At 43.3% G+C, this 17,672-nt stretch overlaps 1 protein-coding gene across 2 annotated transcripts in view; it reads left to right on the forward strand.

Moving 5' to 3' along the window:
- The window catches only part of Pstpip2 (proline-serine-threonine phosphatase interacting protein 2), a 97,144-nt gene that overhangs the window by 67,678 nt on the left and 11,794 nt on the right, over positions 1 to 17,672 (forward strand). For both annotated transcript variants that reach the window (XM_052742626.1, XM_052742625.1), the window contains exons 5-7: positions 1,467 to 1,573; positions 9,312 to 9,374; positions 16,762 to 16,860. In XM_052742626.1, coding sequence (XP_052598586.1) covers positions 1,467 to 1,573; positions 9,312 to 9,374; positions 16,762 to 16,860 — 269 coding nt within the window. The remainder of the gene's footprint in view (positions 1 to 1,466; positions 1,574 to 9,311; positions 9,375 to 16,761; positions 16,861 to 17,672) is intronic.

The raw sequence follows: 17,672 nt of genomic DNA on the forward strand, positions 1-17,672 counted from the left end.
GCACATATTGCACACAAGATTTAAAAAAAAGTAAAGGTTTCTTAGGTCAGCCTTTCTAGTTTTAACAGCATATTTCATATAATAATAATAATAATAATAATAATAATAATAATAATAATTATTATTATTTGAGACAGTTTCTCCCTAGGTAGCCCTGGAAGTCCTGGAACTCACTATGGAGATAAAGCTGGCCTCCCTTCTGCCTCTGCCTCCCAAGTGCTAAGATTAAAGGTGTGCACAAACCACACCCAGCCTAATTTGAGCAAAATACAAGTGTTTTTTTTCTTTCTATTATAAAGACAAATAACCTTCAGAGGTCAAAACATTGCACAAATGTTTGATACATGTTTATGCTCATGAGAGGCCAGAGATAGAAAGCACCTAGAGATCATGAAAAGAGGTAGAGAATCAAACTTAATGATTCTTTTTTATTTCTTATATTCATTGGTGTTTAACTTGCATGTGTGACTGTGTGAGAGTGTCAGATCCCCCGGAACTGGAGTTATAGACAATTGTGAGCTGCCATGTGGGTGCTAGGAATTGAACCCGAGTCCTCTGGAAGAGCAGCCAGTTATTAACCTCTGAGCCATCTCTCCAGCCCCAAGAATCAAATTTGAAATTCTGATGATCTTAGTAGCACTCTAGTTCTATTTCTCTTGCTCTGATAAAATATTGACAAGAGAAATTAGGGAGAAAGAGTTTATATTCAGCGTATAGTTCCAGTCACGGCCTATCACTCGAGGGAAGTCATCACACCCATGGGCAAGGCCAGAGAGTGATGATTATTATTACATGCATGCTCACTGGTTTGTTTGCTTGTGCTCAGCTGATTTTTCCACTGAGTTTTCAGGATCCCCTGACTGGGGAATGGTGCTGCCCCACAGTAGGTTGGATCTCCCCCATATCAATGAACTTGACAACACGCCCACAGGGTCTCAACCCTCATTGAGACTTTCTTTACAAGGTTGTGCCAAGTTGACAATCAAAGCTAACATCCCTCTCAGGATATAAGGTTGTTGACTGTAACCTTCACTGTGCCCTCCCCGCCCCCCAGCCTGGGGTGTACAACTGGGTTAGTAACAGTGGCTAGAGGCTAAGCTAAAGACTTAGCTTTGAGCTGGGCAGTGGTGGCCAGCACCTTTAATCACAGCACTTGAGACACAGAAGCAGGTGAATCTCTGAGTTTAAAGACAGCCTGGTCTACAGAGTTCAGGATAGCCAGGGCTACACAGAGAAACCTTGTCTCAAAAAAAAAAAGACCAAAAAACTGAAAACAAAAAACCCGACTTAACTTTGGTCTTGGTTGGGCACAAGAAGGACCTCAGTAAGTGTTGGTGACCAAGAGAATTATTCTTAATTTTGTTTCTTGCTCCAGATTTGGATGTTTAGTTTTGAATCATTGTGTATATTTGAATTTAGACGCATATGGACCTTGACTTTGTTTTATTAACACATTCTTTTTACAGAAGTAGACAATGTGGCCCAGTGTCACATCCAGCTTGCGCATACTCTGAGAGAAGAGGCCAGGAAGATGGAGGAATTCAGGGAAAAGCAAAAGCTGCAGCGGAAAAAGGTTAGTTTCGTGGATGTGTTACAGTATCACTTTCTTCTGCAGAGAAATCCCAGGCATGCCTGTTACTAAATTGCTCAATGTGCTGGGCATAGAGGCATGTTACAGTATCACTTTCTTCTGCAGAGAAATCCCAGGCATGCCTGTTACTAAATTGCTCAACGTGCTGGGCATAGTGGCACACTTTTAATCCCAGCACTCAGGAGGCAGAGGCAGGTGGAGCTCTGAGGTAGAGGCCAGCCTGGTCTACATAGTGAGTTCCCAGACAGCGAGAGCTACATAGTGTGACCCTGTCTCAAACAACAATAACACCCAAAACAACAACAACACCCAAAACAACAACAACAACAACAACAACAAAATCCCTGCACAACTTGGTTCCCACCCCTAATATAATCATAACCATTTTCTGGCCTGAAAAATGACATATTGGAGTCTTCATGTAGAGACTCAATATAGAAACATATACCCTGTACCCCAGGTCAGTCTTTCTTTAAAAGAACTTACAAGAGTGCTGGAGAAATAGTTCGAATGGTAAAATGCTTCCCATATAAGCATGAACCTGTGATTTTAGACACCAAGAACCTGGGCAAAATTCTTACAGGATTCAGTGGTTCTGTCTGCATGTCTCTTCTTTTCAGATCTGCTGCCCCTGTCAGACTTGTTTTTGTCAGACAAGACTGTGGCTGGAGATCTCTTTACTCCCATCAGCAGCATCTAGCACACCCTAGCTAGTGAGCTTCCGGATCACACTCCTCCTAAGCCAGGCAACAGGGGAAGGGTGAAGAACTGGGAAAGACTCACGCTTCCCTTGAAGTTCATAATGCCATGGCATAATCCCATTTTATAACTAGAGAAACTGGTCCTGGGAAATCCAAGTTGTTTTGTTTTCAAAGCAGCTCTGGAGGGGCCCTTTTTTATTTAAAGATGTACTAATTTTCATTTTATGTGTATGCATGTTTGCCTGTATGCATGTGTGTGCACTACATGTGTGCTGGTGCCTGTGGAGCCAGAAGAGGGTATCGAGTCCCTGAAACCGGAGTTACAGACTGTTGTGAACCATTGTGTGGGTGCTGGGAACTGAACCCAGGTCTGCTGGAAGAGTAGCCAGTGCTGTTAACTGCTGAGCCGTCTCTCCAGGACCCACAGGACTCTTTTTCTTTGACGGGGTTTATTCCACATACATGAAAGGTGATGGGAGTGAGTAAGAGTTATTATGGTAAATGTAGTCAGTGTTTGGGGACTTAGAAGAATCAAGAAATAAGCAGGCACAATTCTAGTTCTTTTTTATTTTGTTCCTGAAAAACTTGTATATGTAAGTTGACGCTTTAGCCAAGTAGAGCCCTTCAAGAATGTCTTTCAAGACTGGAAGGCTGACACCAAAGATTTCTATTCAGATCTCTGTGGACATTTGGGGACCTGTCATCCTTCCTGGAGGACTCTTTGGAATCCTTCCTGTATCCTAGTTTTTGATGGTATCTGATGTTGTTTCTATAGTCTGTGCATCCAACCAATGGCCAGTATTAAGGCTGATTCTATCCTAACCTCTCAAGAGGAGCAACTTTGCCTGCAGTTTTACGTTGGAGTCTGGGTTGGCACTGGTGTGTCCAGTTGCCTGCAGCATCTTAAAAACCTCCTTGTCTCACATCCACCATCATTTCATGTGCTGCATTTCCCTTTGTGTGTGTGAGACATGGTCTTATGAAGCCCAGGCCGGCCTCCAGCTCAGCATATGTATAGCTGAGTCTTCTGCCTCCACCTCTGAGTACTAGGACCATAGACGTGTGCTGCTGTGCCTGGCCTAAGAGCTGCTTTTTGCACACTGCTGCCTCTTCCCATTTCTCAGCTGGTTCCTGTGCAATCAATGTCTCTTAGCATGAAGGACAGATGCTGATGGTTAAAGAACACTGTATCAAATGGTTTCACTTGTTCTCTCAAGCTTGTGTGTCATTCTTGAGGTTTATCTATCCCAAAGCCCTTTTCCAAGCAGAAGTATTGTTCGTACTGAACCCATTGGATGGCAGATTCTTTTGTCTGACATTGCCCAGTCTGCCACTTCTTTAAGGAAATTACAGGTTGTTCTGGTTTTTGAGACAGGGTCTCCCTATGTAGCCCTGTAACTCTGTATCTCTAGGCTGGTCTCTAACTCATAGAGATCCCCCTGTCTCTGCCTCCCAATTGCTGGGATTAGAGGTGTGCACCACCGTACCTGACACCAGGTTTTTTTTAAAAGTACCTTTTATTTATCCATTTTTCTAATAATTTATTTATTTTCATGAGCACTGATGTTTTGCCTACATGTATGCCTATGTGAGGGTGTCGGATCCCCTGGAACTGGAGTTATAGACAGTTGTGAGCTGCATGTGGGTTCTGGGACTTGAACCCTGGTTTTCTGGGAGAGCAGCCAGTGCTCTTGACCACTGAGCCATCTCTCCAGCCCCTTACTTTTATTTCAATCTATTTTTAATTGAAATAAAATTGCATCACCTCCCTCTCTCCGTCTAGCCTCTCTTAGCTACCCACCTCCAGTCCCTCCCATGTTCCCCCTCCACAAAGAGTTATTTTTTTTATTTTTAAATATGTGTGTGTGTGTGTGTGTGTGTATTTGTGTATGTGTGTGTGGGTGTCCATGGAGGCCCGGGATCCATTGGAACTAGAGTTACAGGAGTTTGAGCCACCTGACATGGGTGCTGGGAACCAAACTTGGGTTCTCTTAACTGCTGAGTTATCTCTCCAGCCCTGAAATGACAATTTTCTTGTCTCTTCTCTCTTCTCACTCCCCCTCTCCCTCACCACTTCTTCAGGCAGGGTCTCTCTCTATAACCCTGGCTGTCCTGGAACTCAGTACATAGAGCCAACTGGCCTGGAACTCACAGAGATCCACTTGCTTCTGCTTCCTGAGTGCTGGGATTAGAGGCGTGCGCCACCATACCCAGCTGAAATGACAGCAAAAGAACTTGGAGGTTGGAAAGGTGGCTCCGCAGTTGAGTGTGTACTGCCCTTGCAGAGGATCTGAGTTCGGTTCTCAGCACCATGTGAGATGGCTGATGACCACCTGTAACTCAGCTCCAGGAGTATGCAGTCCTTCCAGCCTTCATGGGCACTGTATTCACATGTATGTGATCACACACAGACAGGCACAGACATACAATTAAAAAAATGTAAGCTGAGTGAGGTGGCAGATGCCTTTAACACCCCAGAGGCAGAGACAGGTAGATCTCTGCAAATTCAAGACCAAGCCTGGCTTATACAGTGAGTTCCAGGCCAGTGGGAATTACTTAATGTGGCCTTGTCTCCAAAAAAAAAGAATAATTAAAAAGTTAAGGAGATATCGTGTCTCATGTAGCATAGTTAAAAAAATAAAAGGAAGCATAATACCTTAGTCAACCGAGCTGTGCATCTATGACTCCACTAAAAAGGGCCATTTTCTGACATCCTCAGGTGTCTTTAGCAGCCCTGGCCCTTTCGGGGAGAGCTGTTAGCTCTGAAACTTTTCCGCTAACATTATGCACACCCAGTGAGTGGTTTAGGGTCAGAGGAGCAGCAGAGCAGCACATGCTCAATTCAAGTTCCCTTCTCAGCAGGAGATACTTTCAAAACATCCAAAAGCCAGAAGTTTATTTAGAAAGTGGTAGTTATGTGTTTCACAATGGACTCTGGGGTGACTTTGAGTACCTATTTTTTTTTTTTAAAGAACATGCTTTAGGGGAAAAAAAAAGATGTGTCAATGCTAACTTCCCTTTTTAAAATTGTCACACTGCATGCTCTGGTCTTCCACTTCTTGGAAATCGAGCTATTTACACTCATCAAAAGACCAGTTGCTTGCTTGTTTTTGTTTTTCTTCTCTTTCTTTTTCTGTTACACAACTGGGTGAACCCAGGACCTTGGTTGTGCTGTACAAGCACAGTATTGAGCTGTGTCTCCACATGTAAGTTACTGATTTATTTAAAAAAGCCTATAGGGGGCTGGAGAGATGGCTCAGAGGGTAAGAGCACTGATTACTCTTCCAGAGGTCCTGAGTTCAATTCCCATCAACCACATGGTGGCTTACAACCATCTGTAATGAGATCTGGTGCCCTCTTCTGGCCTGCAGTCATACATACTGTATACATAATAAATAAATAAACCTTAAAAAAAAAGCCTAATTAATTCTTAAATAGAATGTTTTCTGCCTTTAATTTTTTTTTTAAGATTTAACAAACTTTAATCCCAGCACTTGGAAGGCAGAGGCAGGCAGATCTCTATGAGTTCAAGGCCAGCCTGGTCTACATAGTAAGATCCAGGACAGCCAAGGCTACATAGTGAGACCCTGTCTCAAAAGACAAATGAACAAAACTTTATCTTGTATGTATGAGTGTTTTGTCTGCATATGTGTGCATATCATGTGAATGTCTGATGCCTGTGGAGGTTAGAAGGAGGTGTCAGAGATACCCCTGAACAAGGGTTGCTGATGTTATGAGCCACCATGTGGATACTGAGAATTGAACCCAGGTCCTTTTCAGGAGCAACAAGTGTTCTTAATTGATGAATCATCACTCTAGTCCTGTTTTCTTATTTTAAATTACATTTTTATTTTCTACATGTGTGAGTGTGTGAGCGTGTGCATGTATATGTGTTCATGCCATGGTGTATATGTGAAAATCAGAGGACAACTTGTAAGAGCTGGTTCTCTTCTCCCACTGTGTTGGTCCCAGGGATTGAATTCATGTTATCAGTCTTGGCAGCAAGTGTCCTTATCTACTGAGACATCTTACTGGTTCCATAATTGATTTCTTTAGTAGACTGGGGCAGGGGAAATGTGGGAGGGTGGCTGGTCAGATGTTTATAGCTGCTTACCTCTGCAAGTAGTGTTTTCTTGGGGATGAGCACCAAGATGGATATATTCTCCTTCCACTAATGACAGAACATAGTCAGACAGTCCGATGTGATATAGAATCAGGATAAATATGATGAGTCCTCTACAGTAAAGGAAAGGAAAGGAAGGTCTCATCTGAACACCTAGTAGGGACATACAACCTCACCTGGAGCTGGTGAAGCCTCCTGGAGGAAGTCACCTGTATAAACTGTTTGCTGTCCCACCCATTCCCAAATACCCAGAAGCCACTTCCCAAATAATTGACTCGGAGGCTTAATATAAATTATATAAATGCTCAGCCAATAGCTCAGGCTTATTACTAACTAGCTCTTACATTTTATATTTTTCGTTGTGAGCCTAGCCTTTAATGTCGGAGCTCTTTATTAGCAAGGCACATTAATCTCCTGCTCCCTCTGCATCTGGTTGCTGACTCTGGCCTTCTACTTCCCATCATTCTTAGTTTTGTCTCTCTGCCTATATTTCCTTTCTGGTTACTGGCCAATCAGTGTTTTATTAAACCAATTCGAGTGACAAATCTTTTCAGTGTACAGGAGGATTATTCCACAGCACATCTGTATGCTAAAGCCACTGTTAGAGGCCACTACTGAGGTAATGAGAACCAAGCCTGGCATTCCTGGGGGTAGGCAGGGTGAGGAGGGTGTGTGGATCTCATTCCCAGTAATCTGCCCCAGAATTACTTGGATCCTTCACAATCTCTTCTCCTTTTCCCTTCCTTCTCTTTGTTCCACTCTATAGATGAGATGGTTGAGTTTTTGCATACTTTGTGTTACCAGTAATAAAACACATCTGAGCAGAAAACCTGAATGCTAAAAGAGCGTCTCTCCCCAAAACACATGCAAGAGAATTTGAACTCACTGAGATCATCCTGAGTGGGTCACCCTGTGAGTGAGCATGGACACAAGAAGACTTAGGTCAAAGCTACTTAGCAGATAGAGATAGACCCAATGTGCCCCCACTAACTCCCTGAGTGGGCTTGAGCACTGCATGTCACCCCAGGGTCCAGAAATTACCCATGATTGCTTAGAGTCAATGGCTGCTCTTTAGGATCTTGACAACTATCAAATGCTGGTGTCCCTGTGAAGGCAGATGGGGAATGGCAGGAAGTGAAGAGGTAGTGTGAATCACTCAGCACCTGAGAAGGGCCTAAAGTAGATGCTACACAGAACTTGGAGATAAGGAGACATCTTGGCTATCAACTATAAACTAGTAGCAACCATCAACTGGATAAGTAGCAAAGTGTATATTTGGACTAAAAGGGCCATGGCAAAGCCAACACTGCTAATTGAGCTGGTCAAGTAGCCTAGGAAAATCAGCTGTTATTACTGAAGGAGTAAAACTAGTCATTTATGTGCGCTTCAACTCTCTGGCAACCGTGGCCAGGATCTGTCATGTGTCTTTCCGTGTGGGACTCATGTTGGAGCCCAGTCACTGTGTCTGCCTTATCTTCTTCATTAGCAGGCAAACAGCTACTTCCTGGTATCTCTGTTTTAGAGAAGGCTAGGAGGAAAATTCTGGGTTCTTTGACGCTCCTGTGAGGGAATTTCATTTATCCCACTTGAAGTGAGACCACCATAAGTATTTCATCCACATATCCTGAAAATCTATCCATGCTTCTCTGTATGGTAATACATAAAAACTTAAATTCTTTATGTATCCAGTAGGAGCTGCATTTGAATTTCACTTTCAGTAAGAAATAAGTAGGCTCATTGGTGCAAGTTTCAGCTTTCTTTATTTGCTGACTCTCTTAGTTGCTTTTCTGCTGCGGTGTAGACACGGTGAACTAAGCGACTCATAGAAGAAAAAGTTTATCGTTGTTTACAGTTGTAGAGGGTGATCCATGACCTCATGGCAGGGAACATGGCGACAGGCCGACAGGCATGGCCCTGGAGCAGTAGCTGAGTGCTTGGTGTTGAGACAATAACTAGGAGGCAGAGAGAAAGCTGGCTGGCAATGGCATGGGTTCAAATGCCACTCCCAGTGACACGCCTCCTCCAAACAAGGCCACACACATTTCCTAATCCTTACCCAAACAGTTCCACCAATGAGAAACCAAGCAAATATATGAGCCTCTGGGGGCCATCCTCATCCAAACCCACCACACTGACTTTGTTTCTTTGGGCTCATGAAGCTCATTGCCATCACGAAAGTGGAGATGTAGTACTTACAGAAATACTGCTATGATCATGGAGCTGCTTCACACAGAAGTGCTAGATTAATGGGAGCCAGAAAAATTGTGTCTAAGAGGTAGGTGTTTATTATAAGCGGCATAGTTTTGACTAATAAAAGTACCACCATCGCAACTCCAATGGAGACATTGTGCTCAAGGGAACTACGCGGTTTACCTCGCTGGGTTAGAGCAGTTTCTGTTAGCACTGCTATAGACACATCCTTCTTTCCCTGGCAACTTGTTGTAAAGCATATGTCATCGATGGGCCACAGAAGTGGAAGTGGAGTTCCTCATTTGCCTGTGCCGACATAGCTTCCAGAATAAAGTCGCTCTTAAAATACAAATGGTATTTTTAACAAAAATTTAAAATTCCTCCTTGAAACCAAAGTCCTTTGATTCTCGATTCACCAAAGAAAGCACTCCATGGTGATCAGTGAGTCCCTGGTGATGTTTTGAGCCTTCAGGACCTGGTGTGTGAGTGCCCAGGCTAAATAACAAGCAACATGTTTAACCAGTTGTGACTTCCTGAGCAAGGAGTTTAGTCTCTGTCTGTGCTGTCCTCATTTGTGATAACTCATTTAGCTTCTGGGTGACCTGAAAACTAAATCGGATAACCCACGTTGAACACTTAGTCCTCAAGACAAGCTGTTGTTAGTGGTCACTTACAGTTATTGACAGTGTTTGTATTCTCTCCACAGACAGAAACTATAATGGATGCTGCCCACAAACAAAAGAACTCTCAATTCAAGAAAACCATGGATGTAAGTCACACTTGCTGCTGCTGTTTTTGTAATAGAGGCATTATCAGAAATTCTGCACGTGAACATGCTCCTACTCAAATGATGTTTCAATGGTGTCATTTATCAGTGCGCTGCTAAGGAAAACACTTGGCTTTCCTTCCTGTGAAGGCCTGGGGATGCTTGAAATGGGAGAGTGTGGGTGCAGCAGTGCTCTTTTCGCTGGCGAGCTGGTGTAGAACTCTGTCCTCTGGGCATGGCGTGGCTATTGCCTTCTAAGTCAGAGTATCTGTGGCTACCAACACCCCGAGCAAGACTGGACCCTGTAACATTCTGTTCTGCAGGAGAGGGAGATCTACAGGGCAGCAAATAGTGGTCACAAGCAGGATAAGGGGCCTCCCAAGGCCACGCCTTCAACAAGGACATGGGTGGATAACAGCTCTGGGTAGGAGCAGACTTCTCTTGTGCGGTGAAGCTACCTATAAGTTGTCTATGCTTCTACGTGACCCTTCACCCTTGATCCTATAAATATCCACAGTCAAACTCATTAGTCCACCAAGGTGGACTTGAGTGGTCTTTTGGTACCTTTGGTCTGTTGGTCCCTGATGGGGGTGAGTAGGTGTTTGTTCATCTTTGCTGAAATAGTTAGCATGGCACCTGGAAAAATAAAACCAGCTCACTGAAATACTTTAGGACGTGATACAAAAGCATGCGATACACAAATGCACACACACAAATGTACACACACACACACACACACACACACACATACTCACACAAGTGTACACACACAGGCACACACACGTACACATAGAGAAACACACATAGAGACACATGGAGACACACACATACATACACACAGGTACATATATACACACATACAAATACACACATACATATACTATTTATCTTGTATTTGAACTTTCTACCCCATAGCAATTCTGAACCTTGATTGTTGTTCATTTTACTGAATGACCTTTTTGTGTTTTAAGATATCTGGAAATTATAAGAGCCCCCTTTCATTTAAGTGACTTATTAACAATCCCTAGCAAGCTAGGAAGAAGTTGTTACAGTTTCCATCCTAGCTTTTCATGAGTCTGTTAGTGCTCAATACAACATCTTCTTTTAGATACATACACACTGCTACATCTGTAGCGTGTGTGACTGTAATATGGTGTTGAAAGTATCACTCTGTGAAGAGCACATGCAGTCTATTCCTCTGCTTGCGCTGATTCTTGGAGGAAACCGCATCAAAGCATTTGGTCAGGAGGGAATGTTGATGTAGAGTGCTGAAATAGTGCCGGGAAGTGTGTGTGTGTATGCATGTGTGTGTGTGTGTGTGTGTGTGTGTGTGTGTGTGTGTGTGTGTGTGTGTGCGTTTGGAGAAATCTGGGGCAAGTTTCCTCACATTAAAGTGAATGACTTCTAAAGAAAATCTACATGTCTTGATTGTTTCCTGTACCTATACACAGACTGTTGATGGTGTTAACCCACTTTGTGTTGCAGCAAAAACGTCAGAGAAAACAACTTAAAATTTGGCAGGAAGGTTTGTTTTGGTTCACAGTTCCAGAGGCTTCTGTGTGTGGTTGTTTGGTCCTAAAGGGAGGCTGAGCATCATGGTGCAGGTTGGGTGGTAGAACAGAGCTGCCTGGGAAGCAGGAGACCACGAGGAAGGGTCTAGGGACAAGATACAGCCCCTGAGAACCCACCGCCTTTAAGCAGGCCCCACCTCCTAAGTTTCTACTGTCTTTCAATAGCCCATCAACGAACTCATCAATGGATTAACCCGATGATGGGGTCAGAGCACCTATGATTTAAGTGTTCTCTCTGACCACTGGTGAATTTGGATCAAGCATGAAGATCTGCACCAAAGCAAATATTATCGTTAATTATTTTGCTTCCACTAATATAGTAATTTAGGAAATTTAAGAGAAAATTTCAAAATTTTGAAAATTTGTATTTGACTTTTTCCCTCTCACTGTTATAGTTTCTACTATTCTCTCTAGGATAAAACACTTTGGCAAAGGTAATCCAAGGAAAAGAAGGTTTATTTTGTGTCAGTTTATAAGTCCATTCTGGTAGGGAAGTCAAAGCTGAGGAGCCTGGAATAGCTGGTCACAGAGCATGTGCAGTCAGGAGGAAGAGCAGCAAATGCCTGTGCTCAGAGCTCTCTCCTTTCTATAGCATCCCAGACCCACCCAGGGAATGGTGCCACCCATAGTGGGTGGGTGGCTCTTTCTGCCTCGCTTAACCCGATGAAAATAATCCCCAAGTGGCATGCCCAGAGGCCCATCTCCCCAGCAAGCCTGGATCTTATAAAATGGACAGTTGAGATTAACCATCACACTAACCATGTTACCTCCTTTTTATAATGTTCCATGGTTTCTTTTAGCATAGTTTCCTTTTGTTTAGAGAACTTTTTAGCTTTAGAATATGTCTTCCAGTGAACATTTTATTGAAAACACTTATTAGGGTTGTTTGCAGAAGCATGGGTGAAGGGTTATTCACAGGAGCATGGGCACCCGAGCAGTGGCCACACCACTGAAGAACATGTCTGTCTCTGCAGCAACCACTAACTGCTTATGGATCCTCAAAAGGTGAGGTCTTGTGAACTGCTCCCCACTCCATGATGGAATGAGCCCAGTCCTAGGCAGGCCTTGTTCAGGGAATCAAGGCTATCTTAACCATTTGTGAATGTCCAGCTCAGTGATATTAAGTATATTATAATGTAGTGCAAACACCATCACCATTCATCTTTGAAACTCTGTATCCTGTGAGCCTCAACTAACTCATGAAATTATAAGTAACCAGTGCCCCCACCTGAGCTCCCATCAGGGGCCACTCTACTACTGCTCTTCTCTTCATTCTTCTTTTCATTAGTGAACATTCATGGCACTAATGATGCTCTCATTTAAATATATCCAGGAACTTTGTAGCTAGAATGTTTCTCAGTCCTGCCCGGCCCGAGGTCCCACAGACGCTTACAAAATAATCACTTTGAGGCTTATATTAATTACAAACTGTATGGCCTATGGCTTCAGCTTCTGGCTAGCTAACTCTTTCATCTTAAATTAACCCATTCCTACTAATCTATATGTTGCCACATGGCCGTGGCATTCCCAGTCTGCTGGCATCTTGTTGCCCCTTTGACTGACACACATCTCTTCCGACTCTGCCCTCCTTCTCTCTGTATCTCTGCTTGGATTTAATTGGCTTGACTATAAGCTTAATTGCCATAGGCCCAAACAACTTTATTTATTATCCAATGGGAACCACATATATTTACATCCTGCAGAAACCACATTCACCCCCTATAAGCCCCCCTGTCAGATTTCTTCCTCTTCCCAAATTGTTCCTTCAACTTCCCTGTCACCCGCATGTCATACATAGTTTTCTTTCATCTAAGACTATTTTGAGGGCTGGAGAGAAGGGCTCAGTGGGTCAGGCGCCTCCTGCCACGCCTGATCACCTGAGTTTGATCCCTGGTCCCACATGGAAGAAGGAGAGAAGTGATTCCCATAGGTTGTCCTCTGTCCATGTCCATGGCATGCATTCCCTGGACCTACATAGCAGCTCGCAACCACCTGTAACTCCAGCTCATACTTAAAAATAATTTTTTTTTTTGAGGTCTGAGTGCTCTGCCTGCATGTAAGTCTGCATGCCAGAAGAGGGCATCAGACCCTATTATAGATGGTTATGAGCCACCATGTGGTTGCTGGGAATTGAACTCAGGACCTCAGGAAGAACAGCCAGCACTCTTAACCACTGAGCCATCTCTCCAGCCCTTAAAAATAAAATTAAAGAACATTTTGAATTTTCCATAAATATTTGTTTAAATTATTTTATTTTATGTGTATGAGCTTGTTTGTTTGTTTGTTTGGTTTTTCGAGACAGGGTTTCTCTGTGTAGTTTTGTTGCCTGTCCTGGAACTCACTCTGTAGACCAGGCTGGCCTCAAACTCACAGAGATCCACCTGCCTCTGCCTCCCAAGTGCTGGGGTTAAAGGCATGCGCCACCGCTGCCTGGCTGTTTTTTGTTTTTGCTTTTCAAGACAGGGTTTCTCTGTGTAACTGCCTTGGCTGTCCTGGAACTCGATTTGTAGACTAGGTTGGCCTCGAACTTACAGAGATCTTCCTCCCTAGTGCTGGGATTAAAAGAGTGAGCCACCATGCTGGCTGTGTATGAGCATTTTTCCCATACATATGTATGTCACTATGAGCATGCCAGAGAGGCCAGAAGCTGGAGTTACAGGTGGTTGGCTGTGAGCTGCTATTTAGGTGCTGGGGATCAGACCCAGGTCCTCTGAAAGAGCACCAGTGCACCTAACCACTGAGCCATCTCTCCAGCGTTTCTCCATAAATCTTAAAAAAAAAATGTGTGTGCATGTAGGGTGGGGGTGGGAGAGCACATACCATGGCACACCTGTGGAAGTCAGAGAACAGCTTTTGGTAGTTCATTCTCTCCTTCCGTTGTGTGGGTCTCAGGGATCCAGGTCAGGTTGGCAGCCTTGGCGGTAAGAACCTTAACTCTCTCTCCACAATCCCTTTTCTCTACTTTGTTTATTTCAGTGAAATACACATGACATGAGACTTCCATGGGAGAAAACCGTGCTTGTCTGAGTCTGGCTTATTTTGCTTGTTGTAATTCTCCAGCCCCGCCCAGTTTCCCGCCAATGACATGGTTTTATTCTTCCCTGAGAGTTGAGGAAAGCTCCTCTGTTGTACATGTCTACATTCTGTTTATCCACTCGTTTGCTGACTGACTGATCAGCAACTGTGGGATTACGGTTGACAGTTCTTTCCTTGGAGCATTTGAAGTTATTGTGTTTCTTCCTTTGGGTTCTTGTTCTTCCTAGAGAGAAACCAGTTGTTTGTTCTTTGAGACAAAATGTCATTACTGCCACTGCTTCAAGATATTTTCTTTGTTGTAGCCATTCCGTGATATGCCTTGGGTGCCCTTAGGATTCTCTTGTTTGGAGTTTAGTTAGTTTTAATCTGTAGGTTATATCTTTTTTTTTTTTAAAGATTTATTTATTTATTATGTATACAGTGTTCTGCATGCCGGAAGAGGGCACCAGATCCCATTGTAGATGGTTGTGAGCCACCATGGAATTGAACTCAGGACTCTGGAAGAGCAGCCTGTGCTCTTAACCTCTTAGCCATCTCTCCAGCCCCTGTAGGTTATGTCTTTTACCAAAATTGGGGTCGCCTCAGTTACTTCCTCACATGTAGTTTTAGCCTGTCTTCTCTGAGAGTATTCCAAGTCCACGAGGTATTGGTTTGCTTCTTTTTGTACTAAAGGTCCCCGGGGCTCTATTCAATTTTCTCAGCTGTTTTTTTGTCTTCAATGTTGGTTAATTTTGATTTTTGCTGATGTGATTGGATTAAAAATACCAGGGGCGTTAATGAAGCTCACCTGGGAGGTTTTCTGTGAGGTTCTTTCCCTAGAGGCTTAATTAAGGATGAGAGTCACACCCTGAATGTGGTGACACCAGCCTAGGCTCTGAGTCTGAATTAAAAAGGGAAAAAGGAAAAGGCCAGGTGAACTCCAGCATTTCCCGTTCTCTTCTTCCTGGTCCAATCCCGGAAGTGAGGAGTCCCAGGTTTCCGCTGTCATGGACTCCACCATACCTTCCCTGCCATGATGGACTGTGAACTAAAGTAAATCCTTCCTCCCACAAGCCGCCTCTTGATCACCGAGGTGAGGAAATACTAAATACACTCTTGGTCACACGAGGTGACGACACTTATCCTTCCTGTTGATTTAGTCCTCTGTCTCTTCGGTTCTTCATGCAGCTTTTGTTGTTTTCAAACTACTTTTCCATTCCGAGATTTCCTTTTATCTTCTGTTTCTTTGCTTAGCTTTTCTGTATCTTTGCCATGCTGTTTTGCTTTGGTTTGTTTCGGTGTGTCGTGGTTTGCCGAATGCTTTTGCAGTCTTTGTCAGGTAGTTCTAACATCTGTCATCTTGATGCTGGCATCTGCTGATTGCCATTGTCCATTCAGTTCGATGGTTTTTTTTTTCTAGCTCTTGGTTTGGGTGGTACTCCATCAATTTGGGTATTTAGGGTATTACAAGAAAGCTTTAGGGTATTTAAACCATGTTTCATCTGGTTTCCTGTGACTGTACGTCCACACGAGCTGGGGCAATTGCCTTATTACTGCTATCTGGGGTTAGGAGTTCAGGTTCCCCTCTGTCCTCATGGGAAGTTCTAATTTCCCACTACACTTCCTCTGCTACCACTCCAGCAGGGAAGGGACCTGACTATGGAAGGTCAGGCAGGTCAAGGGGGTCTATACTATACAGGTAGGTATATAACATACAGCATATAGGGAAAGCTTGTGAAGGGCTAGCAGTAGTTGAATTATGGAAACTTACTTATGAGAAATATAGGGGAGTATGTGTCACAGTAAACCCAAACCGCCTCTCCACCATCCTTTGGGGATCATCACACATCGAATTTTATGGGTTTTGTGGATTCAATTTCGCATGTCCTTGTGTAAAAGCTATAAAAGTACAGTTTATATCTTATTTTGTTTTCATATCCCTCTAGAGATAAATGTATAAGAATCCTTGCTTTATAGATGGGGAAACAAAGGCACAGAGACATAAAGTAATTTATTAAAAACAAAAGATACATAGATAAAAGCGAGGCTGGATTTGAACCTCTGCACTCTAGTTCCAGCACTTGATCTCTGTTTCACAGGCAGCTGCAGAGAAATAAACCAAGAGTTGTATTTTTGGTTGTGTACTTTGGTGGCTGAGCCATCTCTCCAGCCAAGAAATAACACCTCCATTCTTAGTCAAGTATAACTATCATATTGATTTATTCTCTAATTGTTTGATTCATAGCTTTTGTGTGTGTGTGTTGCTTAAATAAGCTAAGGCTTTGTTTCTAGACCTGAAACAAACTAATTTCCTTGATTCAACAATGATTAGAGTTTGTGAAATGATTCCATAATCCTGGTAGTAAGAGTGGTATAAGATATAGGCCGTTGGCTACTTTAAACTCTGTAGAGCTGAAGTCTTTACGAAGCATGACTATGCTAGAGTGGAAGAGACGGGGCACTGCTGTGCCCCTCATGGTGCGTGGCAGCGGCCAGGGACTCTAGATACATTTTAAGTCCCATTTCTTAGTCTTTCGAGCTCATGTGGAGCTTGAAACAAAGCTGGAGCTTTGTTCCAGCAAATGACAGTTATTACTTCCTTGGGCTGGGGGCCACTCTTGCCTAGTTTGGGAAAAGGCTGGAACTAGGGAGACTTCTCAGAGTGCAGTGAGAACCTCTTGTCTGTTGATTCCAGCACCATCTAGAGCTTATGCTGGGCCTGGACCTGGCCTGGAGGGCTGGGTCAGCCGATTTTCACACCGTATACCCTGCTCACCTGTCTCCACCCTCTGTTTGTAACAAAGGCCAAGAAGAATTATGAGCAGAAATGTCGGGACAAGGATGAGGCGGAGCAGGCTGTCCACCGCAGTGCCAATGTGGCCAACCCAAGGCAGCAGGAAAAGGTGCGTGGTGTGGTCTACAACCTAAAGAGGCAGAGATGCACTCATGTCTGTTTATAGGGGTTGGGCATGATACACATGGCTTGGTGTTCTAGTGCTCAGAAGGGTGAAGCAGGAGGGTCATGAGGTTAATGCCAGACTGGACTATGTAGTGAAACCCATCTCAAAAAAATAAAATTAAAGATTGCAAAACAAAACTTACTTTATTATTTTTTAAAAAAGATTTGTATCCCAAGTCTCTGGCAATAACTTCTTCAGCTTCTAATCTTCAGAAAAAAAAAAAAAGCCCTGGTAACATTTTTGAGGTTGGGGAAAGCATCAGAGAAGCACACCATTGGAGAACAGTGGGTGGAATAAGAGTCTTGATGTATTTTTTAAAAATGTCTTCAAAACTCAGCTCTTGTATTCTTTGTTGACAGAATGCTTCTTGTGGGTGAGACATTTAATCATATGGGCTGAAATAATATTAATAAAATAATATATTTAGTAATATGGCTGGGGCAATGGCTCAGCAGTTAAGAGCACTGACCGCTCTTCCAGGGGACCTGAGTTCAATTCTCAGAATCTACTTGGCAGCTCACAACCATCTATAACTCCAGTCCTAGGGTGTACAACGCCCTCTTCTGGCCTCTGCAGGTGGTACACAGACATACACTCAAGCAAAACACTCATACACACAAAATATAAAATAAAATAAATAAATAATATATAATATGAACATAATATTATCCACAGCTTGAGGGCAGGGAGATATATAGCGATAAATCCAAGGAAGTCTGCTTAAGGAGCATTAGAGAGTTTATTAGGATATAAAT

The sequence above is a fragment of the Peromyscus californicus genome, unplaced genomic scaffold (assembly GCF_007827085.1).
Source record: "Peromyscus californicus insignis strain IS unplaced genomic scaffold, ASM782708v3 Scaffold_17__1_contigs__length_78620276, whole genome shotgun sequence".
Classification (NCBI taxonomy): Eukaryota; Metazoa; Chordata; class Mammalia; order Rodentia; family Cricetidae; genus Peromyscus; species Peromyscus californicus.